The sequence below is a fragment of the Pan paniscus genome, chromosome 20 (genome assembly GCF_029289425.2).
Source record: "Pan paniscus chromosome 20, NHGRI_mPanPan1-v2.0_pri, whole genome shotgun sequence".
NCBI classification, from domain to species: Eukaryota; Metazoa; Chordata; class Mammalia; order Primates; family Hominidae; genus Pan; species Pan paniscus.
The window spans coordinates 60541357-60569162 of record NC_073269.2 but is presented as its reverse complement, the minus strand read 5'-3'; the positions used below and the strand labels follow the sequence as shown (position 1 = coordinate 60569162).

General features: G+C 47.4%; 1 protein-coding gene across 1 annotated transcript; it reads right to left on the bottom strand.

The window, feature by feature from the left end:
• Positions 1-1197: 1197 nt before the first annotated feature.
• Positions 1198-27192, bottom strand: LOC100992623 (putative killer cell immunoglobulin-like receptor-like protein KIR3DX1). The gene is made up of 11 exons (XM_063599707.1): positions 27132-27192; positions 26449-26595; positions 26290-26373; positions 13084-13127; positions 11910-12210; positions 10064-10369; positions 8788-9087; positions 7929-7979; positions 3336-3458; positions 2538-2590; positions 1198-2429 (listed from the first exon to the last, which is right to left on the bottom strand). The coding sequence occupies exons 1-11, from the start codon at positions 27190-27192 to the stop codon at positions 2238-2240; spliced, it is 1662 nt and encodes a 553-aa protein (XP_063455777.1). The 3' UTR covers positions 1198-2237.
• Positions 27193-27806: the final 614 nt, after the last annotated feature.

The following is a 27806-nucleotide window of genomic DNA, read 5'->3' as shown; positions in this document are numbered from 1 at the left end:
CCTCATTGTGAAACCAGGGGATGAGAAAAGGTGCAAATAGGAGGTTGTCATGAGCGTCCGTGTGAAGAGACCACCAAACAGGCTTTGTGTGAGCAACAAGGCTGTTTATTTCACCTGGGTGCAGGTGGGCTGAGTCTGAAAAGAGAGTCAGCAAAGGGTGGTGGGATTATCATTAGTTCTTATAGGTTTGAGATGGGCATACGTTCTCAAGGGCGGGGAGAATATTACAAAGTACCTTCTTAAGGTCGTGGAGGGGGCTGGCGTTGGGGGCAGGATATTACAAAGTACCTTCTTGGCGGGGGTGGGTGGCAGTGGGGAGAAATATTACAAAGTACCTTCTTTTTTTTTTTTTTTTTTTTTTTGAGACGGAGTCTTGCTCTATCGCCCAGGCTGGAGTGCAGTGGCGCGATCTCAGCTCACTGCAAGCTCTGCCTCCTGGGTTCACGCCATTCTCCTGCCTCAGACTCCCAAGTGGCTGGGACTACAGGCACCCGCCACCATGCCCAGCTAATTGTTTTGTATTTTTTTAGTAGAGACGGGGTTTCACCACATTAGCCAGGATGGTCTCGATCTCCTGACCTCGTGATCCACCCACCTCGGCCCCCTCAAAGTGCTGGGATTACAGGCATGAGCCACCGCGCCCAGCCTCAAAGTACCTTCTTAAGGGGAGTGGAGAATATTACAAAGTACCTTCTAAAGTTGTGGGGGAGAATATTACAAAGTACCTTCTTAAGGCGGGCGAGGGGGGGCAGGGGGGTGGGTGGTAAGGGGGGCGAGGAGTATTACAAAGTACCTTCTTGGGCGGGGGAATAATATATGGTATCAGGGTGGGGCGGGAACAAATCACAATGGTGGAATGTCATCAGTTAAGACTATTTACACTTCTTTTGTGAATCTTCAGTTGCTTCAGGCCATCTGGATGTGTACGTGCAGGTCACAGGGGATATGATGGCTTAGCTTGGGCTCAGAGGCCTGACAGAGGTGACCTTCTCAAAGTTTGGGAGAAAATCTCTATGGCAGAAATTTGCATGAGGATAAGAGGTGATAAGACACTCCACAAGAGAATTCTGCTTGTTCCCCGCATTTCGTAAGATAAAGATATCTCACCATTGATGTGAAATATTATCGTTTTGTTACATTAGGTCTCTTCCAGGAGCCTGCACTGCATGAGAAAATTGACTCTGCATCTTCAAATTTGCACCTTTAATCTAGAACAGCTAGAACTTCCTCTGACAAGGAAAACATTTTGTGTTCATGCTATTCTCTCCCACAGCCAGCAGCCACACGTGGCTCTGAGAACTCAAATTGTGGCCATGTGGCTGAGGAACTGAATTTTAAACTTCATGGAATTTGATCTATTCTAATTCTAAGTTAAAAAGCTATATTTGGCTAGTGCTACCATATTAGATGACTCAGATATAGAATACACTTCATCTCTGCAAAATTTTGTTGAGTAACAGCAAAGACATGGAATCAACCCAAATGCCCATCAATGATAGACTGGATAAAAATAAAGTTGTACATATACACCACGGAATACTACACAGTCATAAAAAGGAATGAGATCATATCATTTGCAGAGACATGAATGAAGCTGGAAGACATTATCCTCAGCAAACTAATGCAGGAACAGAAAACCAGACACCGCATGTTTTCACTTATAAGTGGGAGCTGAACAATGAGAACACATGGACACAGGGAGGGGAACACATTCACTGGGGCCTGTCAGAGGAGGGCAGGGAGTACGGAGAGCATTAGGGAAGAGAGCTAATGCCTACTGGGCTTAATACCTAGGTGAGGGGTTGATAGATGCAGCAAACCACCATGGCACACATTTACCTATGTAACAAACCTGCACATCCTGAGCATGTACCCCAGAACTTTAAAAAAAAATTTTTAAAAAAGCCTTATTGAGTAATTTAGAGATTAAACTGGCTGAGCATATACATCGGCTTTCTAGAAGCATGTCTGTAGAGTTTCAGAATAACTCAGATGATATTAATGAGATATCCAGGATGAGTGTGTGGGTAGAGTCAAATCACCTTAAATGGTTGGATGCTCAAAATAGAATTGTAGAATGGCTAGTTGTCTGTTCAGCAGTGCTGGAATTTTAAGATAATCCCACAAGCATTCAGACACTGCTGTTGCCAGCTTCGAGGTGTCAAGATGGTACCAGAAGGAGGAAGAATGTCCGTGGAAAAAAAATCCTCCTAGGAATAGATCCAGGTCCTTGCGTATTAATGCCCTTTGTGCCAAAGACTGGGGGCAGCTCTGGCCTCAGCCTGGGCTTGGTGGACAGTGATGTAGATACTGGGCTCCTCCGAGAGGTAGTGGGGACACTGGGAGACAGGAGGGAATCCTGTCTGTGAGAGGGCCTGGTGGTTTAACTGGGCATATATGATCTCCTGTGTCTCTTCTGCTGCAGGCTCCTGAGAGGATGAAGGTGAAAAGAGGAGCATATTTAGTGGCTGAAGGCAGGGGCACTGGGAATGGGAGGGGATGAAGCTGTGGTGATGGTTTCGGCTGGGAGAACTCACTTCTTCATCCGTCCGTTGGCCTTCCGTGGGCTCTGTGTTTGCCATGGTGGTGTCTGTGGGGTGAAAAAGAAAGTCTTCCAGATCTTCACTTCAGAGGTGGCAATACCAAGACCAAAACAAGGCAAGGGCGTGCCTGAGGCTGCAGCGTGATCCAGCCTCCCCCACTAAATTCAGAGAACCACCCATCAGCAACCCTGGGGCAATCTTGACTGCCCCAGGACCGCTCCCATCGATGGCCCCCATCCTTCTGCCTCTCTCATGGACCATCTCCTGCAGGTCAGTGGCCTCCCCAGAGGTGAGGTGGAGGTAGGGGAGGGGTTGGGGTGATTGGTCAGTGAAGGGAAGGAGCAGGGTTTCTCCATCAAGAACCTCAATGGAGGCCGGGCACACTGGCTCATGCCTGTAATCCCAGCACTTTGGGAGGCCGAGTCAGGCGGATCATGAGGTCAGGAGATAAAGACCATCCTGGCTAACATGGTGGAAATTCCGTCTCTACTAAAAATACAAAAAATTAGCCGGGCGTGGTGGTGGGCGCCTGTAGTCCCAGCTAATCGGGAGGCTGAGGTGGAAGAATGGCGTGAGCCCGGGAGGCAGAGCTTGCAGTGAGCTGAGATTGCGCCACTGCACTCCAGCCTGGGTGACAGAGCGAGCCTCCGTCTCAAAAAAAAAAAAAAAAAAAAAAAAAAAGAACCTCAGCGGAAACACAGATCAACCCACAGGACGTGAATAGCACCCCCGTGCCCCAGTCACATCCCCACGGGGCTCACATGATACTGTCCTCCCCTCCCTGACACTTACGATATTTTATGTAACACCAGAAACCAATAAAAGCAGAGAGGCAAACGCCAATGGAGATGATGGCTACTGAGAGTCCAGTGAGCATATGCAGGTTGCTGGACTGTCCTTGAGGGCGATGTGTGTCTGTCAAGAAGCAAATGATAAACCCTCTCATTGACTGGTTGCCTGTTTTGTGCCAATACATACTGAACACACAACATGCTTTATCTGAAGCTCTTCCAAGATCCCTACACCCGAACAGTTACTTTCTCCATTTTCCATCACTTACAAAAAATTCCAAGAGAAGTGAAGACACGTGTCCAAATCAAAGGGCCAGTAAGAGAGATGCAGAGGCCTGGTGTGGTGGTTCACACCTGTAATCCCAGCACTTTGGGAGGCTGAGGTGGGCAGATCACCTGAGGTCAGGAGTTAGAGACCAGCCTGGCCAACATGGCAAAACTCTGTCTCTACTAAAAATACAAAAATTAGCCAGGCGTGGTGGTACATGCCTGTGATCCCAGCTACTCAGAAGGCTGAGGCAGGAGAATTGCTTGAACCCAGGAGGCAGAGGTTGTAGTAAGCCGAGATTGTACACAGGGTGGGTGACAGAGCAAGACTCCATCTCAAAAAAAAAAAAAGAAAAAAAAAAGGAGAGACATGGAGGTCTGAACCCAGGCCTTCCAGGCTCCAGTGTGCCTCCCCTCCCACTTCCTCATGAGACAAGACAGTTTGTTTTTGCATGACAAAGGAAACCCTCTGCATGTACCATAGCTGAATACCATTTCCCTCATCCCTTCTCAGCCCAGGACAAATGCACTTTCTGAGAATGGAGATAGAGGTGGCCAGCGGATGACTCTCATGCCAGTTTCTGAGAATTGAACTTGCTCCAAAGAATGTTGGTGCTTTTCTGAGCAATGAGTAAGAGCAGGTGGGTGGAGGATTCGGGAGAGAAAAAGGGGAGGGGGCACAGGCTATGTCACATAGGAACATACCCTCCGTACCAGGACCCATGCTGAGAGGTGGTGGGAGGACTTCCACATGTGTGGACACATCTCATCACTCTCTCATCCATGATATAGTCCTTGAAAGAGAAAAGACTGTAGCCAGCCGTACTCTTGGGCTCAATTCTAGACATGTCTGCTACTTCTAGACATTCAACTTGGGAAGCTTTTCTTTCTTCTCTTTCCTACTTTTTTTTTTCCATAAGAAGGGAGGCATCATTAGCCCAATATTCTATCCAACAACTTGGATGCTTTGGCCAGGTGCCGTGGCTCATGCCTGTAATCCCAGCACTTTGGGAGGCACAGACAGGCTGATCACTGGAGTTCAGGAGTTCGAAACCAGCCTGACCAACATAGTGAAAACTGTCTCTACTAAAAATACAAAAATTAGCCGGGCGTGGTGGCAGGCGCCTGTAATCCCAGCTACTTGGGAGGCTGAGGCAGGAGAATCACTTGAAACTGGGACATTGCAGTAAGCCAGTTTCATACCACTGCACTCCAGCCTGGGCAACACAGAGAGACTCTGGCTCAAACAAAAAGAAGAAAAGAAAAGAAAACGGATGCTTTCCAAGATGAGTGACCATAACTAGCAGAACCATCCATTGAGCCCAAGTGTCTGATTATAATCTTTTCTCTTTCAAGGACTATGTCTCATTCCCCCATAAGGCTCCCTGCTGAGTTGCTACTTCTCTGATAGCCCAAGTATGAGTTGCCATCAATGGAATCAGAGGCTCAGAGAGAAATGAGCGTGCCCCAGGTCATGCACTGAGAAATACTGGAACAAGTTTCCGAACTCTCCCTCTTAGTGACTCCAGCTCTGAGCCTCTCCTGAATCCACCTGCTCAACTCCTTCTCCAGCCCCAGCACATCTAAGCTGCCATGAGTGTCCTCTACAAGGATGTCACAGCCCCACCGGGCTCCTGGCTTCCACTCCTGCCTCCCTGCAATAAACACTATTCACATCGGCCGATTGCTATCTCTAAAATAGAATGTGGATCATGACATATTTCTGACTAAAACCTTTGTCTTCGGCCAGGCACAGTGGCTCATGCGTGTAATCCCAGCACTTTGGGAGGTCAAGGTGGGTGGATCACCTGAAGTCAGGAGTTCAAGACCAGCCTGGCCAACATGGTGAAACCCTGTCTCTACTAAAAATACAAAAATTAGCCAGGCTTGGTGGCGGGCCCCTGTAATCCCAGCTACTCAGGAGGCTGAGGCAGGAGAATTGCTTGAACCCAGGAGGCGGAGGTTGCAGTGAGCCAAGATCACGCCATTGCACTCCAGCCTGGGCAACAGAGCAAGACTCCGTCTCAAAAAAAAAAAAAAAAACGGCTGGGCACAGTGGCTCACACCTGTAATCCCAGCACTTTGGGAGGCCGAGGCGGGCGGATCACGAGGTCAGGAGATCGAGACCATCCTGGCTAACACAGTGAAACCCCATCTCTACTAAAAATGCAAAAAATTAGCCGGGAGTGGTGGCATGCGCCTGTAGTCCCAGCTACTCAGGAGGCTGAGACAGGAGAATCACTTGAACCCAGGAGGCAGAGGTTGCAGTGAGCCGAGATCACGCCACTGCACTCCAGCCTGGAGACAGAGTAAGACTCTGAAAAAAAAAAAAAAAACAAAACCTGTCTTCACCTCTTTATTGGAATAAAATCCAAACCCTTTACTGTTGCTTAGAAACCCTCACTTGGTAGCATCAACAGGCTGGCTCTAGTCAATAAGAACTTTACTGTACATTTTAAAATAAAAAGCATAATTGGGGCCAGGCACGGTGGCTCACACCTGTACTCCTAAGACTTTGGGAGACTGAGGCGGGCAGATCACCTGAGCTCAGGAGTTTGAGACCAGCCTGGACAAATGTTGAAACACTGTCTCTACTAAAATACAAAAAGTTAGCCAGGCATGGTGGCATACACCTGTAATCCCAGCTTCTTGGGAGGCTGAGGCAGGAGAACTGCTTGAACCCAGGAGACAGGGGTTGCAGTGAGCGGAAAGCGCGCCAATGCACTCCAGTCTGGGTGACAGAGCAAGACTCCATCTCAAAAAAAAAAAAAAAATCTTAATTAAATTGTTTGTAACTCAAAGAATAAATGCTTGAGGGGATGGATGCCTTAACCTCCATGATGTGCTTATTTCACATTTCATGCCTGTATCAAAACATCTCATGCGCCTGATAAATATACACACCTACTATGTACCCACAAAAATTAAACATTTTAAAAATGAGAAACGTTCACATGAGTTGGTCCCTGTCCTCCTCTCTCAGCTCCACCCCTCTCCCCCGACATGTCAACCTCACTGGTGCTGTGAACACACACAAGCCGTTGCCATGTTGAATTTTTTTTTTTTTTGAGACGGAGTCTCGTCCTGTCGCCCAAGCTGGAGTGCAGTGGCATAATCTCGGCTCACTGCAACTTCCGCCTCCCGGGTTCAAACAATTCTCCTGCCTCAGCCTCCGGAGTAGCTGGGACCACAGACATGCACCACTACGCCCAGCTAATTTTTGTATTTTTAGTAGAGACAGGGTTTTACCATGTTGACCAGGAACGGCTCGATCTCTTGACCTTGTGATCTGCCTGCCTCAGCCTCCCAAAGTGCTGGGATTACAGTTGTGAGCCCCGCGCCCAGCCCTGCCATGTTGAGTTTATGGCACCACTGTTTACCTGCTGGGAATGTCCTTCCATCAATCCTTCCAACACTGGCTGTCCTTGTCATCAGGATCACACCTTAAATGTCAGTTCCTTGAGTGACATAGAGTCTTCCCTTCCACCTGCTCTAAAGGATCCACTTAAGCTTTCTCTGTCACATGACTCTATCTTAATGAATACAAAATTAATGGATCTGAATAAATCAGTTCACACGTTTATTCATTATAACTTTTCTCCTCCCTGCACACACCACTGGAACACAGGAACTGTTGAATATGTCATAGGACATTAGAAGATGGACAATAAGGCTGGGTGCAGTGGCTCACACCTGTAATCCCAGCACTTTGGGAGGCCAAGGCGGACAGATCACTTGAGGTCAGGAGTTTGACACCAGCCTGGGCAACATGGTGAAACCCTGACTCTACTAAAAATACAAAAATTAGCCGGGTGTGGTGGTGGGCACCTGTAATCCCAGCTACTCGGGAGGCTGAGGCAGGAAAATCACTTGAACCCAGGAGGCAGAGATTGCAGTGAGCTGAGATTGTGCCACTGCACTCCAGCCTGGGTGACAGAGTGAGACTCTGTCTCAAAAAAAACAACAACAACAAAAGATAGACAGTGAATATCGAATATAGTCTTTTAAATCCTTCCCATCTTCCAGCATTTTCATGTTCACAGACCTCCCTGGAGGAATGAGAAGCATTGCTTTTCAGCAAGGGGCAGGTGACTCTGATCTCTTCCTCCCCTGTGGATGAGGCCTCAGTCCCAAAGCATCTGAGGCTGAAAGGCCTTACAGATCCCCGTACTGACCACAGTCTCAGATGTGGATGGGGAATGTGGGGACCTGGGAGGGGCTACCTAGCCCAGGGTCACGGAGCTGGGAGGTGGCACAGCTTTCACTCACACAGGGGCCTTCCGTCTCCCCAGGGACTCAGACACTAGGATAAGAGTTATTTGCTTACCAGATTCAGGGGTGGATTCCGTGAATGACAGAGGAGTAATCTTAGTGTTTCCTAGGAAAAAAAAAGGCAGAGAAGGGGTGAGCAAGCGTCATTGATTGCCCCATTAAAGTACGACCATTTTCTTTTCTTTCTTTCTTTCTTTCCTTCCTTCCTTCCTTCCTTCCTTTCTTTCTTTCTTTTTTCTTTTTTGAGATGGAGTCTCGCTCTGTCGCCCAGGCTGGAGTGCAGTGGTGCCATCTTGTCTCACTGCAACCTCCGCCTCCCGGGTTCAAGCGATTCTCCTGCCTCAGCCTCCCGAGCATTAGCACCATTTTCTTTGGAGGGTTGGTCCCTGCAAACCCCCTACTCTGTCATCCACCTAAAGACTAATGGGGGCCCTGGGGTCTCTTCCTTGGAATCTCTGGGGGACAATTCCTTCCCTGGGATGGGAAGGTGATAAGGAGAAGCATGGTGATGTCAACAGACATTGTCTCCCATCGGGATGATAAATCTCCACGTTCCCCAGCAGGGAGATCTCTCTGTGTTGAGGGGTCTGGAGGGGCTTTGGAGAAATGGAAAAGGGTGAGGGGCTGAGGCAACCTCTGATCTCAACAAACTACATCTGGCCTCACCTCCCCCTGTGTTTGTCCTGACCTCTTTCTTCATACAGAAGGTGGCAGAGGGTGTGGAGCTGCCCCGTCTTACCACCCTACACCCTGACAGCCCCATCATGCTCAGCTTCTTTTTTCCTGTGTGTGTTTGTCACTGTTTCATTTTATCCAGAGTACCTAATACCCCTGTGTGCCCAGCGGGACGCCCCTCAGGTGTGGCTCTGTGATCCAGTGGGCACCAGAGCATGCAGAAGGCATGCGCTCCTCACCTGTGGCGTAAAGTTGCAGCGGGTCACTGGGGGCTGACCACTCATAGGGAGAGTCATTGAAGGAACCATAGCATCTATAGGTCCCGCCAGGGACTGGCATTGAGCGGCCCACAGAAAAGTTGGCCTGGAATGCTCCCCTATGTCTCTGCCCTCCACTGAGCCACTGTCCATGAGCAACCCCGTCTCTGAACAGACGGTACTGGTCAAATGAGATTTCAGAGCTGCAGAAGAGGGTCAACTTCTCTCCCAGCCTCATCATGGGGTCCACCTGGGTGGAGAGAGAAGGCTTTTTGTATTTTCCTAGGAGAAAAAGAGGCTGATTTTAGAACACACTCCTGAGTGTATGAACAAAGTAATCTCTCTCCCTCTTTTTTTTTTTCTTTTTTTTTTCCTTTGAGACAATTTTCACTCTTGTCTCCTAGGCTGGAGTGCAGTAGCGCGATCTCGGCTCACTGCAACCTCAGCATCCCGGGTTCAAGTGATTCTCCTGCCTTAGCCTCCTGAGTAGCTGGGATTAGAGGCACGAACCACCATGCCCAGCTAATTTTTGTATTTTTAGTACAGACAGGGTTTCACCATGTTGGTCAGGCTGGTCTCGAACTCCTGACCTTGTGATCTGCCCACCTCAGCCTCCCAAAGTGCTGGGATTACAGGCGTGAGCCACAGCGCCTGGCCTCGCTGTTCTTATCTTGGCAGCAGATTCTGAATGTCGGCTGGTGCCCCTGTGAATCTCATGTTCATCTCTAGGGTTCTGAGTCAGCCTATGTCTGTGTCTTTTTACTTCCTCTGCATTTCTTTGATTCTGCTCTTGACTGAGTCCCTGTGGTTTACCGCCCCTAGAAGCCATATGAGATGTGGGGTTCTCCTGGAAAATGGGAATTACTCTGTGCTTTGAGAACCTTCAGAAAACATAGTGCTGGCCTTGAGTTCTCTGACATGGGGCTACGCGGTTATGAGTCTTAATATTTTTCAATTGTGTGTTGAAAAATATAAGAATCTCGGGAGGATCAGAAGGAACCTCACAGGCTCCCACTGCAGGGAACAACTGGCTGTACCCCCAAGCCCAAGGAGTTAGACGTGACTACTTCTTGGGGAGGGTGGAAGTGACCCCTCCTGCCTCTTTAAGCAGGAAGACATGTTAAACCCCTTTGCTGAGCACTTTTTCACAGTCCCTCTCTTCCTTTATTTCTCTTCCTCTACTGAGGTTTGATTAACAACCGCATTACATGAAGCTCCCATGGCACCAACAGACCACGGATGGTCCAGCCACACTCACCTGTGATCACAATGTCCAGGGGGTCACTGGGAGCCGACCACTCATAGCGGGAGTGACTGAAACAACCACAGCACCTGTAGGCTCCTGCATGGGCAGGCGTTACAGGACCCACGGAAAAGACAGCCTCGACGTAATGGATCCCAGCCTCCATCCCCTGGTCAAGCTGCTGGGAATGCTGTATGTGCCCCTCTTTGTATAAGATAAATTCATCAAAGGCCAGCTCTGAGTGACAGCGCAGGCTCACCCTGGCTCCTGCGTGCACCAGGGGGCTTGGGTGCGCTGAGATGCAGGGTTTTGTGAACAAGCCTGAGAGCAGAGACAGAGGAGTTCACATGAGTCTCCTTCCTCACCCCTCGCCTGAGACCTCAGGGTGAAGCTGTCCCTCATCACCCCCAAAGCCCGTCTGCGTCCTTCCTGTTTGTGTGCGTGCATGTTCTCTCTGCGCGGATCCCCATTGTCTGGCTTGAAACCATATGAGATGTGGGGTTCTCCTGGAAAATGGGAATTAGTCTGTGCTTTGAGAATCTTCAGAAAACACACTGCTGGACTTAGGTTCCCTGGCATGGGACTGTGAGGTTATGAGCCTCACTGTTTTTCAACTCTGCGTGTTGAAAAATACAAGAATCTCTGGAGGATCAGAAGAAATCTCACAGGCTCACACTGAAGGAAACAACTGGTTTTGCCCCAAAACCCAAGAGGTTAGACGTGACTACTTGTTGGGGAGGGTGGAAGTGACTCCTTTTCCCTATTTAGGCAGAAGGACACGGTAAACTCCTTTCCTGGGCAGCCCCTCACAGTCCCAATCTCCATTCAGATCCTCCAGGAGCTTTCGTAGCCTGGATCTCCCTGCCTCACCCCAACCTGCTTTCCCCGCTCTCTTGGTGGAAAGACCCAATCTCTTCTCTGTTTCTTCTGAGCTCCTTTAATGTGAGACTGCCAAATTAAGAAACATGCATTGTCAATGTTGTAAAATGGTTGTACAGCAAAACTGAAACGTTTATTCTGTCATTTTCAAAGTTACAAATTAATGACTTGCAAATTGAGAACTATTTTCTAGTTCTTAAATTTTTCTCCCATGCTTCAAGAAGTTAACAACAAAAACTGATTTTGCATTATTAACACAGAACCAACCGTGAAAATCCTGGTTCTTGATGTTTTCTCTGAAATCCTTCCTTGACTCACGGTTCAAGGCACAGATCTCTATATTTCTCTTCCAGAAAACTCTACTCTCTCTCTGTCTTTATGTGTATATTTACATACATATATAAAATATGAATAACTCCACACTCTCCCTTCCCTGCTTTATAGGATGGGCAGGGGCGACTCCACAGGATGAGTTTCTAACTCTCCGTGAGACACTCTGCACATCCATGAGAGAGAAGGGATGAGTGTCACGAGACTGGGAAGGAGGAGGAGAGGAATGGGTGCATTTCCCAATCCATGTCCCACTGAGCCACTGGACTCATCTCCCGAGGGAATTGTTACTTCCCCAAGCCTCTGGCTCCTTCGGGGCAGAGTAACGACTTCCCCGAGGGAAACACTGGTGCTGGGGTCAGGCAACATGGCTCCTCCCTGGATCCACCCTGCTGCAGTTGGTACCAGCACCCTGCGTCTGCTACTCCCCAGGCAGATTCTCCTGCTGCTCGGCTTCCTCCCTCCTCCTCCACCTGCGTACCTGATTCCTCACAGGAAATGCCCTCTCTTTAAATTCCCAGGATGGCTTCTGTGTCCACGGTTAGTGCATGACTAGGAATCCCACAACAACTCTCTGGCTTCATTGGGTGTGGACTCTGGGCAGGTCCATCTGGACACCGGTTGGACGTGGGGTGGGCTGGACTTCTCCTACCTGTGACGATGATCTTCAGGGAGTTGCTCTCAGCTGACCACTTCGAGGTGTGCTTGTAAATTCCAACACATCTGTAGGTCCCTGCGTGTCCTGGGGTCACAGGGCTGATGGTGATGTTGTTGGAAAGGCCAATGTGCAACTGATGGCTTCGGGTCCCAGTTGTTTGGAATATTGTCCATATGACAAACCGAAGATGGGAATGACAGGAGAGAGTCACACGTCCTCCTAGGGGAACCACAGGGCTCGGCCAGGCTGACAGGGAGAACTTGTCCTGAGCACCTGGAAGAGAAGGAGGCACAGCCTAGAGAGGGAAATGTGGAGCCCCCCGTCTCCCGCTGTCCTTGGGGGCATTTCCTTCTTTACATTGTTCTGGTTTGCCCTGTAACGTGGGGTCCCCTGATGCCCTGGGATACCTGGTCGCAAGCCAGGGACACAGCCACCCCAGAGTGGACATGGAAGGTCTCCCCAGAACAGAATTCTACTAAGCATGATGATACAATATTGAGCCAAGTTGCTCCTAGTTCTTGTCTACAACAGAAATCTGTGCATGGAGGAGAAGGAGGAATCTACCAGATTCAAGCAATACAAAAAACATATCAACTCATTTAACAATTCCCAACACAAGTGCCCAGCACGGGTCCCTGCCTCCTGACAGAGAGTACTCCTACCCACCCCCAGACACGCTGGATTCCGAGCATCACAGGCTCCTTCAGGAGATTGGATGAGCCTGAGGGGCTGCCTATGGAGGGTTTCTAGAACAAAATGGAGCCTGGGGTCTCCAGAGGACTCCCTTCCTGTGTTCCCAGTGCTCACTGCAAAGCCCACCCCATGTCATCTGCATCAGCCTGACTTCGTGTCCACCCTCCCTGCCTGGAGAATCATTTGTGTTTGGCCAACACAGCATCCTAGGACTGGGATAGGACTCACCCGCATGTGGGCAGATCTTCTGGTTCAGGCAGAATCCTGGGCAAAAAAAAAAAAAAGAGAGGAGAGAAAAATAGCTTGTCTTCATGTGAATCCTGCCCTCCTTGTAACTGGGTTTGTCAGCTCAGCCTGGATTCAGAGGGTGGATGAACCTGGCTTCCCACCACCAGACCTGGGTTGTGGAGAGGCCAGGTCTTCAAGAGAGCATTTTCCATCCCAACCGTGTCCTCCTTTCCCTTCCAGGACTTACCCAGACACAGGACGGTGATGAGTCTGGGGGCCATGGTGCCACTTCTATTGGGCAGGACACAGGGGTTGAGCTAAATTGGAAAATGAACAGGATGTGGTAACCATGGTTCCAGTTTCAGTTTGCAGAGTTTAGAGGGTGTCCACCACACAGGAAGGTGACCAGCTCTCACCCTAAACATAGTGGGTGACACAGGAAACTTGCAGACGGTATTCTTGGTTCAACAGAGCCCCTAACAAAGGCCTGACTTGAACCCCAGCACCAACCAATCCATAATGTCTATATTTCAAATTTAATTTTTCTATGTGCAAAAGTGTAGAATTGTATCTTAATATCTTATTGCCTTTTTTGAGAACTATGCATGATTCGATTTCTGTGATGCAAGGTTCTCCGCCAAATTAAAATAGATGCACTGTCAGTGTTGTAAAACGGTTGTACAGTAAAACTGAAATGTTTATCCTGTCATTTTCAAAGTTGCAAATTAATTACTTGCAAATTAAGAACAATTTTCAAGTTCTTCAATTTTTCTCCTATGCTTCAAGAAGTTAACACCAAGAAAAACTGATTTTGCATTATTAACACAGAAGCGAGCGTGAAAATCCTGGTTCTTGATGTTTTCTCTGAAATCCTTTCTTGACTCACAGTTCAAGACACAGATCTCTATCTTTCTCTTCCAGAAAACTCTACTCTCTCTATGTGTATATTTACATACATATATAAACTGTGAATAACACAAACATATGTGCATATAACGCTGAAGGTTCTCCCCAAAAGCCAATTCATTTTATTAAAAAATTAGTAAGATTATAGCAAGAAAAAAAGCCCTGTGAAATCCACACTGAAAAAAAACAGCATATTCACAAAAATAGTATCAACTCATGCTTTGTCTCTCATCTGTCCCAGCACTTCTCAATGTATGAAAACCACACACACACAATTTTGGATCTTTTCTGTGTTATTTTTGTAAATATGTGTCTCCGATATCATAGCTATCATCTGGTAATATTTGTGTGTGTGTATGTACGTATATTTTTACGTTTTAAATACAGCACAAAAGGATAGTTTGTTTTGTGTTTTTGACTGTAAAATGATACCGCTATGCTCCTAATGCTCTGCATAGCTCTTGTTTATTTAACAACAGACAGACTGCAGTAAATCGCTTGCATATTCCTCAATGTATTTCTCCTTTTGGGCAGATATGATGTATGTTTTCACCGGACATTTTGTTTTTTGGAGCAATGTTTGCCGGAGCATTCTTGCCTGAGTGTCCTGGGTTTTATGAGTGAGTTTCCCTGAGTACACACCCCAGGGTGGGACTGCAGGACATGGGGAATGTCAAGATAAAAATAAACTGACAAAAACACATGTTTTACAGAGTGATGACCCCAAAACTGCCAGCAACCGTTGTCAGATTCTGTTGTTTTTTCCACTTCTCAGAAAATACCTGATTACAGATGACAGAGGATGAACTTGATGTTAACATTTACTTAAATATATTCTACAATAGAAAAATATGTTGAATAAATGCTGTGATATAAATATCTGTACCTGTAAGCAAATGTATCACCTATGAGAAATAATTTTTACAAATCAATGGTGCCATTTATTAAACATTGTGCTATGTTTCATAAAATGTGTTATAATTGATTGACTTGGAAGTGAGATTTGCAAAGTTCAAGACCTCAGTAGTGGACAGTCACCCTGCAAGCAAACACATGGGACAAATACCCACTTAAAAATATGATGCATGCATTGGTTAAAAATGAGGAGAACTTGTTAATTGACGTTGCTAAATGTACTTCATGGCGTTTATGGGTTTCTTGCCAGGAAGACAGCTTAGCAGTGTTTACACATTGGGATGAGGCCAACAGCTTTATGAAGTAAACTGTTTTAATCCAGTGCAATTTTTATTTAGTACAAATTAAAGTTCTAAGAAGTAAGCGTACACTGGACTGTGAGAACAAGACACAGCATAATTAATAGCAGAGGGGCCATGGCCTTTGAAGAAGGAAAATTTGAACACTGATAACTTCAAAAGTTTGGCTTTTGAAGGTGAGGGTTAAGTCCATATAAATTTCAAAGCGTTCCATGAAATTGGAAATTTTTAATTTTATATTGAAGAATGTGATTCTGTGCTTTTTAAAGCAGTGCTGAGAAGTATAAATAATTACAGGAGTTAATTTGGGATATTGATGTGGGGCATATTTTGATTACTGAATTCAATACCTAAATTCTCAACTCTTCACTAAAACAAGCTCTACTAAATATTGAATGCATGTGATGCATTACATGGTAATTAGTATGTCTTTAAACTATTTTCCTTTATGAATTATTTCCAGAAGGACCATCATCTGTAGATCTTAAGTATATCACGCAAATTTTCCAGAAGTGCTGCCCAAACAATAAATACAAATAGTTGATGAATTAGGTAAAGAAACAAGGCTCTTGCAGGCAAGAGCCAGTGGTGAGTTTCGTGTCCATTCATGATGATTTAAATGGTTCTATTCACTTGAGGTACATTTAAAGAAATTTCGTAGCCTAATCTCCTAACAGGCTTATGGATTCCTCTGGAAAAATATATAAAAGAGTAAATTCAGAAGGTCAGAAATAAGCCATACCTAAATTTTTCAAATATGGATCCTGGACAAATAAACTAGATCCTATCTATTCCTTACTTGCGATCTCTTCTTCAAAAATTCCAATTTTAAAAACATTGGGTGTTCTTGATCTGTCTTCATATGACTGTACCCTGGCTGGTTATTTTTTAAATATGTATATGTTTCCATCCCTTTTTATATACTTTCTGCAAGCATGCCTCTCTCTGTTTCCAGCTACAGTTACTTTATCTTTTCTGTATTTTAATATGTTTCACTTATTTAATACATTTCTTATAAATTCACGAATTTCTTTTTATTTTTACCTCACTTTTAACATCATTAAAATGAGGGAAATAACTCTTCTAACTTATATAACATTTCTATGTTTTGGTGTTTTAATGCATTTTATTTATTTATTTATTTTAAGACGAAGTTTCACTCTTGTCGCCCAGGCTGGGGTGCAGTGGCACGATCTCGGCTCACTGCAACCTCTCCCTCCCAGATTTAAGAGATTCTCCTGCCTCAGCCTACCGAATAGCTGGGATTACAGACCCCCACCACCACGCCAGCTAATATTTTGTAATTTTAGTACAGACGGGGTTTCGCCATGTTGGGCAGGCTGATCTCGAACTCCTGACCTCAGGTGATCCTCCTGCCTTGGCTTCCCAATTGCATTTTATTTTTGAAAGAAACTCGAGGTGCCTCAAATTTCTCTGGGGCTATCTCATATTTGTATCACTTTCACTTTCTGAATAGTTTCCCTTCTTATACACAAAAATTTTATTAGGGTATACTTACGCTTTGCTTTTTCTTTACAGCAGTCATGACAGTTTAAAATCTGATTAATCCTCATTGTTAAGAGGAATGAGCTCCTTCCTCAATACTAACATGAAGTAGGCAGCACCTTGAATTCTGGTCATCTCTTATCTTCAATTGGTGGAGGGAAGTCAACACATCCCAATAAACCTCCAGTTTCTTCTGCCCATTGGACAATTTCTTCTGCAGTTTTGCCATCTTGGAGCAAGGCAAAATCTGCACACAAAATAGCCTCTTCCATCGGAAGCTCTGTGAGCTATCGTCACCATGCTTACATTAGATCTCTAGAACATTTTCATCCTGCATAGCCAGACTTTGTAGCCTTTGACCAACGTGTCCTCATTTCCCACACTCAAAACCCGCCTGACTATAGTGTAAAAAGACTGTATTACACACCTGAAATTTGCCAACAGGATACGTCTTACATATTCTCACCACATTAAAAAAATGAAGACAAAAATGATAACCCTGTGAGGGGAGAGACACTTTTTTGTTAGCTCGATTGTGGTAATTATTTCACATACATCAAAACATCATATTCCACCCACCAAATATGTACAATTTGTAAATGTCCATAAAGCTTGAAAGTATTTGTTATGATCATTGTCATTCTCTCCTTTTGTTTTAATAATAAAGACATTTAATGTTTCACTTCACAATAAGTTTTGAGGCAGGCAGTGCCAGTGTTGTCCCAGCAACCTAGTGACACTGGGGTTGTGGGTTGTGGGGTTCGGCGGTGGTATTCCTGGGATTCTCTAGGCCTCATATCTTTTTATAATCAATGTTATTTTGTTTTATTTTAAGTTCCAGGGTACATGTCCAGGACGTGCAGGTTTGCCACATAAGTAAACTTGTGCCCTGGTGGTTTGCTGCACCTACAAACCCATCACCACATGGCCTGTGGCCCCTTGGCTTTGGATAATTTCTCCCATTTGGAATGGAAACATTCACCCAGTGCCTATACCCCCATTGTATCTTGGAAGTAGCTAACTTGTTTTTAATTTTACAGGCTCATACGGGGAAGAGACTTGCCTTGTCTTAGATGAGACTTTGGACTTGGACTTGTGAATTCATGCTGGAATGAGCTAAGACTTTGGGAACTGTTGGGAAGGCATGATTGGTTTTGAAATGTGAGAAGGTCACGAGATTTGGGACGGGCCAGGGGCAAAATGATATGATTTGGCTATGTCCCCTCCCAAATCTCATCTCGAATTGCAGTTTCCATGTATTGGAGGGGGGCCCAGTGAGAGATGATTGGATCATGGGGGCAGATTACTCACTTGCTGTTCTCATGATAATGAGTTCTCACAAGAGCTGGTGGTTTGAAAGTGTGACACGTCTCCCCTGGTTCTCTCTTTATCCTGCAGCCATGAGAAGAAGGTCCCCGCTTCCCCTTCAACATCCGCCATGATTGTAAGTTTCCTGAGGCCTCCCAGTCATGCTTCCTGTTAAGTCTGTGGAACTGTGAGTCAATTAAACCTCTCTTCTTCATAAATTACCCAGTCTCAGGTAGTTCTTTATGGCAGTGTAAAAATTATCTTATACACCAAGTTCTTTTTTTTTTTTTTTTTTTTTGAAAGGTGTCTCGTGGCTGGATCTGGCAGCCTCCCGAGTAGCTGGGATTACAGGTTTGCACCACCATGCCCAGCTAATTTTTTGTATCATTAGTAGACACGGGGTTTCGCCATGTTGTGCAGGCTGGTGTTGAACTCCTGACTTCAGGCAATCCACCTGCCTTGGCCTCCCGAAGTGCTGCGTTTACAGGCCAATGTTCTACTACCTAGATACAAGTACCACAGGTCTTTGTGGTTTTCACTGTTAATCTGTGTCATTGAAGGTGATCACACATATCAGCTCTACTTTCTACTGTTTTGTCCATTTCAATCACTGTCAAAAGGATGGAGTTTAAAAATATATCATTACTCAGCTGTTTGTTTTGGAAGATAAGCAATTACTGCCGTTCACTTAACAATAATATAAACATGCAGAAATATCATAGTATTTTCTTTGGTATGAATAATAGACAAGAAATTTGTTTGTGTTCTCTAGGAACAAATTTCTGGGATGATGGCAGTAGAGTCAGCAGACACCTGGCTGAGGAGGAGTTTGGAGATGAGCAGAGGCAGGAGCCATCGCATGGAAGATCTCGCGAGAGGATGGGTCTTCCGCGTGCCTTGAAGATCTCGGGAGAGGATGGGTCTCTTGAGTTGGGTGAGGATCTCGCAATAGGAGGGAATCTCATGCTAGGGGTGAAGATCTCGCGAGAGGACGTGTCTCCTGCATGGGGTGATGATCTCGCGAGAGGACCTGTCTCCTACGTGGGGTGAAGATCTTGCGAGAGGACGGGTTTCCTTCCTGGGGTGAAGATCTAGGGAGAGGACGGGTCTCCTGCGCAGGGTGAAGATCTCACGAGAGGATGGGGGGAAGAGCTACACACAGAGAAGCCCAGGACCCTGTGCATAGAGCAACAGCTTTCAGATGATGAGCTTTAGTTAGAATAGTTTCCTAAAATTTGAGTCTATGGGATATTTTGCAAGTTGTGGTTGACATCGATATCATCAGACAAGTGTCCTTTGCTGACAGTACCAAAAGCCCTCTAAGTAATGTGTGAAAAGCAATTTCCTTACTCTTCACTTGCATATTAACGGAGGCATTCATCAATGCACAGAGGCAAACCCAGTGTCCTCAGAGTATCCAGACCCTGAAAGCTGAAAGAAGGAATGAAAAACCTGCCTCTGGAAGTGGCATTGGCAAGGTATGACCACAAGGAAAGCAGCATGAGATGCTCCACTTCCCTGCTTCAACCATGCTGAGACCTGACTCATTGCTGGACTAGAGAAAATCAAGGTGAGTGTTGGAAGATGGGAACACTCTAGCGATTGCGAGTGAGTAGCTGCTTCCTTGGTCCTAGAAAGCTTAGGACTGTTTTTTTGTTTTTGTTTTTGTTTTTGTTTTTTTGAGACGGAGTCTCACTCTGTCGCCCAGGCTGGAGTGCAGTGGCAAGCTCCGCCTCCCGGGTTCACGCCATTCTCCTGCCTCAGCCTTCTGAGTAGCTGGGACTACAGGCGCCCGCCACCACACCCGGCTAATTTGTGTGTGTGAGTGTGTGTGTGTGTATTTTTAGTAAAGACGGGGTTTCACCGTATAGGACTCTTTGACATTCATGTTTCTCAGTGTTACCCAAATAACCCACGCTAAGGAGCAAGATCCAATATTCTCCATAGCAGAATAATTATTTTATCATAGGAATATTTACATTTGTTTTATGCCCTTATTTACATTCTCTGGATGAATACGAGAGATGTTAACAAAGAATCACTCCAGATCAAAACATCCATAATTGTATTCACCAGTATTAAACAGTGAAGAGAGAAAACACAATTCCTTGCCAAGATCAATTGATTGAGAGTCTTGTCTTCAGCTTTGGTTTCTCCAACAATTTTCAGCACCTACCCTCCCAGAGTATCTTGTTTTCTCAACTGGACTGCTCATTTCTATCATTACTTTTGAAACAAGGTCCAAAAGGTGAACAAGAGAAGAGCTACTTTCACGTAGGTCAGAGGGTGAACAGCATCAGAGGCTTCAGAAAATCTGAGGCCGAGGGATGATAAAAGACCAACTAAATATTTGCGATGACCTAACTAACTTAGTATCTGCCTCATGCACTTCCGTTTCTCGATTAAACCAATTACTTAAACATGAAAAATTAATGCAAAATAATGTCAAGGTTTTATTTGAAATGATTAATTAAAAACACACATCTTTAATGGGAATCTGAATGTTAGCAAGCACGGGTGAAAAGGCCTTTGTGTTGAAGCCAGCGTGGAATTCCTGAGCTGATCCATAGGAGGGCATATCCTCAGGTTACCCATCTGGGTGAATCAAGCTTCCTGTTGCTTTACGTTATTCCAGACACCCCATTCTCCCAATCCTCCAATACTTGTGAGCTCTCCATGCTGAAAACAGTGTGAAGGTCCTATTAGTTTGGACACAGGCTTCACCCTGTGTGTCTAGAATTCTTGATCCACATCCACCCATAGAATAAAGGGACCGTTTATATCTCTGCCATGAATAGATTTCCCTGCCTGCTTCAAACCTGTCGACACAACCCAAGGGCAAGCTTTTCATTTGCAGTGATTCAATTCTCACCTGAGAAGATCTGTGAAATTGAGGCTTTGCCCAGGAGAGGTGGCTGCTTCCAGCCCTGGCCCATTGAACCCAACGCATTATGTTCATCCTTCATTTTTCCTTCTGACTGCCTGGAATAGGGACAATGACAGTGACCATGACAGGGGATGTGGGTGATGACCTCCAAAGTCTATCTCCTATCATCAAAATTCTGGCCTCACTTCTGGAGCCTCTGGAGAGGTTGACAGGCTGGGACTTCCACATGCAAACCTTTCTGTGTGTCTCCTATCTGAGCTGAAGATTCCTCATCTCTGATTCCACCTTTCCTTCACGGCAGGGCTGGAATATGTGGTATTCTCATCTGTACATAAATAGACACAATGGTTTATAACCCTTACTCGAAGCATACGTTCATTCAGATACTTCACTCCAAATTTTAGATAAATATTATTACTTTATAAATACCCACATACACTCAGGACAGTATGTTGTCTTATTTACAGCAAAAGAAATGGATCCTTCACATTTCCCTCACCCCAGGACTTTTGCACGTGCTCTTCTCTCTATCTCAACTTCCATCCCTCTCCCCACACCTCATATCACTGCTGAGCACAAATATCACCAGCTCCAAGATTTCTTTCCTTACCACCGTAGGCAAGTAGGCTTCTGTATTAGTTTTCATGGTTTAGTTTTAACATTTTCTTTCATAAAATTTATCATTGATGTCATTTATTTCTATTTCTCCACTTTTTCATTGTTTCTCCTCCAGTTCCCACCGTGAAGACACTCTTTGTGTCTACAATATACCGTAATTGTACAAAGTGTGGAGCCCCGTACTTGGCACACATTTAATGATTAGTAACTATACGGGGAATTACCGAATGACTCAATGAAGAATGAATAAATGAATGAATGAATGATTTGGGGCCAGGCGGTGTCTCACACCTGTAATGCCAGCACTTTGGGAGGCCAAGGTGGGCAGATCACTTGACATCACGTGTTTGAAACCAGCCTGGCCAAAACCAGCTGGTGAAACCCCGTCTCTACTAAAAATACAAAAATTAGCCGGGCATGATGGCGCATGCCTGTAGTCCCAGCTGCTTGGGAGGCTGAGGCAGGAGAATCACTTGAACCCAGGAGGCAGAGGTTGCAGTGAGCCAAGATCTCACCATTGCATTCCAGCCTGGATGCCAAGAGTGAAACTCTCTCTCAAAAAAAAATTAAATTAAAAAAATACAAAAATTAGCCAGGTGTGGTGGTGCACACCTGTAGTCCCAGCTACTTGGGAGGCTGAGGCATGAGAATCAGTTGAACCCAGGATGTGCAGGTTGCAGTGAGACAAGATCGCTCCACAGATCTGGGTGACAGAGCAAGACTCTGTCTCAAAAAAAAAAAAGGTGGGGGGGATGTGGAAGGATTCTTTCCTAGAACCTACAGAGTGAGCATGGCCTCCTTGACACCTTACTTGCAAACTTCTACTTCCCAGGATTATAAGTGAATTGATTTTGTGGTGTTAAGCCACGCAGATTGCAGGACTTTGTTAGGACAGCCCCAGGAAGCTAACACAGGTGGCAAAGCATTGTGGTCACAAGACTGGGTTCTGACCTCTGCCAGCCTGGGCTCATTCCAGGATCTGCGGCCTGTTTGCTCCGTGACTCTCAGCCTGCTGCACAAGCTGTGAAGCTCAACCTCCTCATCCTGTAAGCGTGGGTGATATTAGTCACTTCCTAAGGAGGCTTATGTGAAGACTTCACTATTCCATTTAAAACTTCATAAAACTGCGTGCCACTTTGTTAAGTAAAGATAATCCAACACAATCAACATGCTATTTTCATTCATACACATTCATACACTCAGTTACCAAGTCTGAGTCCCTGCAGTGCAGTGAACGGACTAGGTATACACAGGGTCTGTGCAGGGACACAGTCCATGTCCAGTATGACGACTGAAGCAGAGAGTGGCGAAGTGGGCTTTGGAGGCCCCCAGATCTGCAACCATCACCTCCAGGGGCACTTTCTGTCTGATGCATCTGCAATACCTGGCGTGTGTTGGGTGCATGCAGCTCTGGGATCTCGAGGTGCCTGGTATATGCTGTGTGCAATCCCCCAATTGCTTATGTCTCTGTGCAGGGCTGGCTTCACTGTCCAGGAGCCGTGCCATCAGAGTTCCAAGCTGAGTTTAATGCCCTCGTGTTGACATCTTGATGTTTGAACATGGGGCCCTCTATTTTCATTTTGCACAGGGTCCAGTGGATTATATAGTCAATGCTGCAGGTATGATTTTGCTTTAGGATTTGTCAGGCTGATTTGAGTTTGTGATCTCTGTGTGTGTCTCACCTGGGCAAAATGGACAAGGAGGAAATCCCTGAGCCAGGAAACTGAGAGCAGAGCCGAATATCCCAGAATTCAAGGGGGAAAGCAGCAGGAGAGGTTGCTGGCTTGATATATGATAGATTTTAAGTGTGCAATTGAATACTGAATACACCATCAACTCTTCCCTCTGTGTCTGTCCATTTACAGTCCATCCATGCTTCCATCCATTCTGCCAGCATATGTCTATAAATGTCAACCTTATTTCATACAATTAACCAAGAATGAAAAATAAAGCATATGCTTCACTGACATGGATCCTGTCCTGTGAGCCCTGCTAGTCTAGGGGATGTGATAGATGTCTAGAAATAACTACAAAATAGGTAACCACGCACTATGACATTCGTATGTGGAATCATTCCTTGGCTATGGGTGATTAGAAAATAGACTGGCATAGCTCTTCCACTGCAGAGAGGGAGTCGTGAGGAAGTGATGTTTGAGGACACAGGTGAGAAGTCAGGAGGAGGCACTGAGGACACAGGTGAGAGGTCAGGAGGATGCACTGAGGACACAGGTGAGAGGTCAGGAGGATGCACTGAGGACACAGGTGAGAGGTCAGGAGGATGCACTGAGGACACAGGTGAGAGGTCAGGAGGATGCACTGAGGACACAGGTGAGAGGTCAGGAGGAGGCACTGAGGACACAGGTGAGAGGTCAGGAGGATGCACTGAGCACACAGGTGAGAGGTCAGGAGGATGCACTGAGGACACAGGTGAGTGGTCAGGAGGAGGCACTGAGGACACAGGTGAGTGGTCAGGAGGATGCACTGAGGACACAGGGGAGAGGTCAGGAGGAGGCACTGAGGACACAGGTGAGTGGTCAGGAGGATGCACTGAGGACACAGGTGAGAGATCAGGAGGAGGCACTGAGGACACAGGTGAGAGGTCAGGAGGAGGCACTGAGGACACAGGTGAGAGGTCAGGAGGAGGCACTGAGGACACAGGTGAGAGGTCAGGAGGAGGCACTGAGGACACAGGTGAGAGGTCAGGAGGAGGCACTGAGGACACAGGTGAGAGGTCAGGAGGAGGCACTGAGGACACAGGTGAGAGGTCAGGAGGAGGCACTGAGGACACAGGTGAGAGGTCAGGAGGAGGCACTGAGGACACAGGTGAGAGGTCAGGAGGAGGCACTGAGGACACAGGTGAGAGGTCAGGAGGAGGCACTGAGGACACAGGTGAGAGGTCAGGAGGAGGCACTGAGGACACAGGTGAGAGGTCAGGAGGAGGCACTGAGGACACAGGTGAGAGGTCAGGAGGAGGCACTGAGGACACAGGTGAGAGGTCAGGAGGAGGCACTGAGGACACAGGTGAGAGGTCAGGAGGAGGCACTGAGGACACAGGTGAGAGGTCAGGAGGAGGCACTGAGGACACAGGTGAGAGGTCAGGAGGAGGCACTGAGGACACAGGTGAGAGGTCAGGAGGAGGCACTGAGGACACAGGTGAGAGGTCAGGAGGAGGCACTGAGGACACAGGTGAGAGGTCAGGAGGAGGCACTGAGGACACAGGTGAGAGGTCAGGAGGAGGCACTGAGGACACAGGTGAGAGGTCAGGAGGAGGCACTGAGGACACAGGTGAGAGGTCAGGAGGAGGCACTGAGGACACAGGTGAGAGGTCAGGAGGAGGCACTGAGGACACAGGTGAGAGGTCAGGAGGAGGCACTGAGGACACAGGTGAGAGGTCAGGAGGAGGCACTGAGGACACAGGTGAGAGGTCAGGAGGAGGCACTGAGGACACAGGTGAGAGGTCAGGAGGAGGCACTGAGGACACAGGTGAGAGGTCAGGAGGAGGCACTGAGGACACAGGTGAGAGGTCAGGAGGAGGCACTGAGGACACAGGTGAGAGGTCAGGAGGAGGCACTGAGGACACAGGTGAGAGGTCAGGAGGAGGCACTGAGGACACAGGTGAGAGGTCAGGAGGAGGCACTGAGGACACAGGTGAGTGGTCAGGAGGAGGCACTGAGGACACAGGTGAGTGGTCAGGAGGAGGCACTGAGGACACAGGTGAGAGGTCAGGAGGAGGCACTGAGGACACAGGTGAGAGGTCAGGAGGAGGCACTGAGGACACAGGTGACGGGTCAGGAGGAGGCACTGAGGACACAGGTGAGGGGTCAGGAGGAGGCACTGAGGACACAGGTGAGGGGTCAGGAGGAGGCACTGAGGACACAGGTGAGAGGTCAGGAGGAGGCACTGAGGACACAGGTGAGAGGTCAGGAGGAGGCACTGAGGACACAGGTGAGAGGTCAGGAGGAGGCACTGAGGACACAGGTGAGAGGTCAGGAGGAGGCACTGAGGACACAGGTGAGAGGTCAGGAGGAGGCACTGAGGACACAGGTGAGTGGTCAGGAGGAGGCACTGAGGACACAGGTGAGTGGTCAGGAGGAGGCACTGAAGACACAGGTGAGAGGTCAGGAGGAGGCACTGAGGACACAGGTGAGAGGTCAGGAGGAGGCACTGAAGACACAGGTGACAGGTCAGGAGGAGGCACTGAGGACACAGGTGAGAGGTCAGGAAGATGCACTGAGGACAGAGGTGAGAGGTCAGGAGGAGGCACTGAGGACACAGGTGAGGGGTCAGGAGGAGGCACTGAGGACACAGGTGAGAGGTCAGGAGGAGGCACTGAGGACACAGGTGAGAGGTCAGGAGGAGGCATTGAGGACACAGGTGAGAGGTCAGGAGGAGGCACTGAGGACACAGGTGAGAGGTCAGGAGGAGGCACTGAGGACACAGGTGAGTGGTCAGGAGGAGGCACTGAGGACACAGGTGAGTGGTCAGGAGGAGGCACTGAAGACACAGGTGAGAGGTCAGGAGGAGGCACTGAGGACACAGGTGAGAGGTCAGGAGGAGGCACTGAGGACACAGGTGAGAGGTCAGGAGGAGGCATTGAGGACACAGGTGAGAGGTCAGGAGGAGGCACTGAGGACACAGGTGAGAGGTCAGGAGGAGGCACTGAGGACACAGGTGAGTGGTCAGGAGGAGGCACTGAGGACACAGGTGAGTGGTCAGGAGGAGGCACTGAAGACACAGGTGAGAGGTCAGGAGGAGGCATTGTCTATGTTTGCGAATCTCTCTCAATATCTGTTTCACATTCTCTGTCACTGTCTAACTTGTTTTGTCTTTAACTATCACAAGTTCTCTGTTTCTCCCCCTTTCCTTCATCCCCTCCTCTGGCCCTCTAATAAGTTACTTGGTGTTTCTATGTTCTGGTATTTTTCTTCCTCTACTGGCGGTTTGCTCAACAACCACATCACCCTGGGGAGTTTCCTGGGCACCAAAAGACCATGAATGGTCCAGCCACACTCACCTGTGATCACAATGTCCAGGGGGTCACTGGGAGCTGACCACTCATAGCGGGAGTGACTGAAACAACCACAGCACCTGTAGCCTTCTGCATGGGCAGGCGTTATAGGACCCATGGAAAAGACAGCCTTGAAGGAGTGATGCCCAGCCTGGATCATCTTACCATACTGCTGGGAATGTTGTCTGTGCCCCTCTTTGTATAAGATAAATTCATCAAAGGCCAGTTCTGAGTGACAGCGCAGGTTCACGCTGGCTCCTGCGTGCACCAGGGGGCTTGGGTGCGCTGAGATGGAGGGTTTTGTGAACAAGCCTGAGAGCAGAGACAGAGGAGTTCACATGAGTCTCCTTCCTCACCCCTCGCCTGAGACCTCAGGGTGAAGCTGTCCCTCGTCACCCCCAAAGCCCGTCCGCGTCCTTCCTGTTTGTGTGCGTGCATGTTCTCTCTGCGTGGATTCCCATTGTCTGGCTTGAAGCCATATGAAATGTGTGGTTCTCCTGGAAAATGGGAATTAGTCTGTGCTTTGAGAACTTTCAGAAAACACACTGTAGTGAGGAGGTAGAAATGAATCAGAGGTTTTGAAAGAGAAGAATGAAGAGAAGGTACTGCTAATTATAGAACAAAGGAAGTCAGATGAAGGAAGTGTTTGGGAGGAACAAAACCACACACTCAGGCTTGGAGGGAGGCTCTGCTTTCTCTGAGGCCAGTTATCCATCTTATAAACACCTCCCCTGCCTGCTGCTTCTCCTGGGGTCATCCATCCCGAGACAGCCCCATCGGCTCCTCCAGTGAACCAAGGCAGAGACTGGAGCAACTCTCAGTTCCTCACGCTCTTCTGCTCCCCACACCGTGAACAAATCCAAACAGCTCTTTCCCCCAGTCCCTCCTCACCCACGTCCCCTGGCCCATCCCCGCAGTCCAAGCTCAGCTGGAGACTGAAGACATCATGTCTCTGTCACCACATCAGCCTCCTCCCAGCCCCCTACTCCAGACCCTCACTGCTGCTGACGTCTATTAATTCTCATAGCCCCAGACTTTCCTGTTTCTGGCCCTGATCAAAATCCTTCCACAGGTCTGCATCTTCCTCCAAATAAGACACAAGCCTTCCTGTTTGACGTTCGTATTGCTGATGATCAGGACTGAGCTAAACTCTACAGCCCCAGAAAACACAGCTCTTCCCTACAGAGCAAACTCAGCACAGAAAACCACCTGGCCCTCCCCAGACACACACACACACCCTGAGATATTAACACATTTGTAGGCCAGGCGCAGTGGCTCACACCTGTAATCCCAGCACTTTGGGAGGCCAAGGTGTGGGTGGATCACAAGGTCAGGAGTTCGAGACCAGCCTGGCCAATATGGTGAAACCCTGTCTCTACTAAAAAAAAATAAACAAATACAAAAATTAGCAGGGTGTGGTGGTGGGTGACTGTAATCCCAGCTACTCAGGAGGCTGAGTCAGGAGAATCACTTGAACCCGGGAGTTGGAGGCTGCAGTGAGCCGAGATTGCGCCATTGCACTC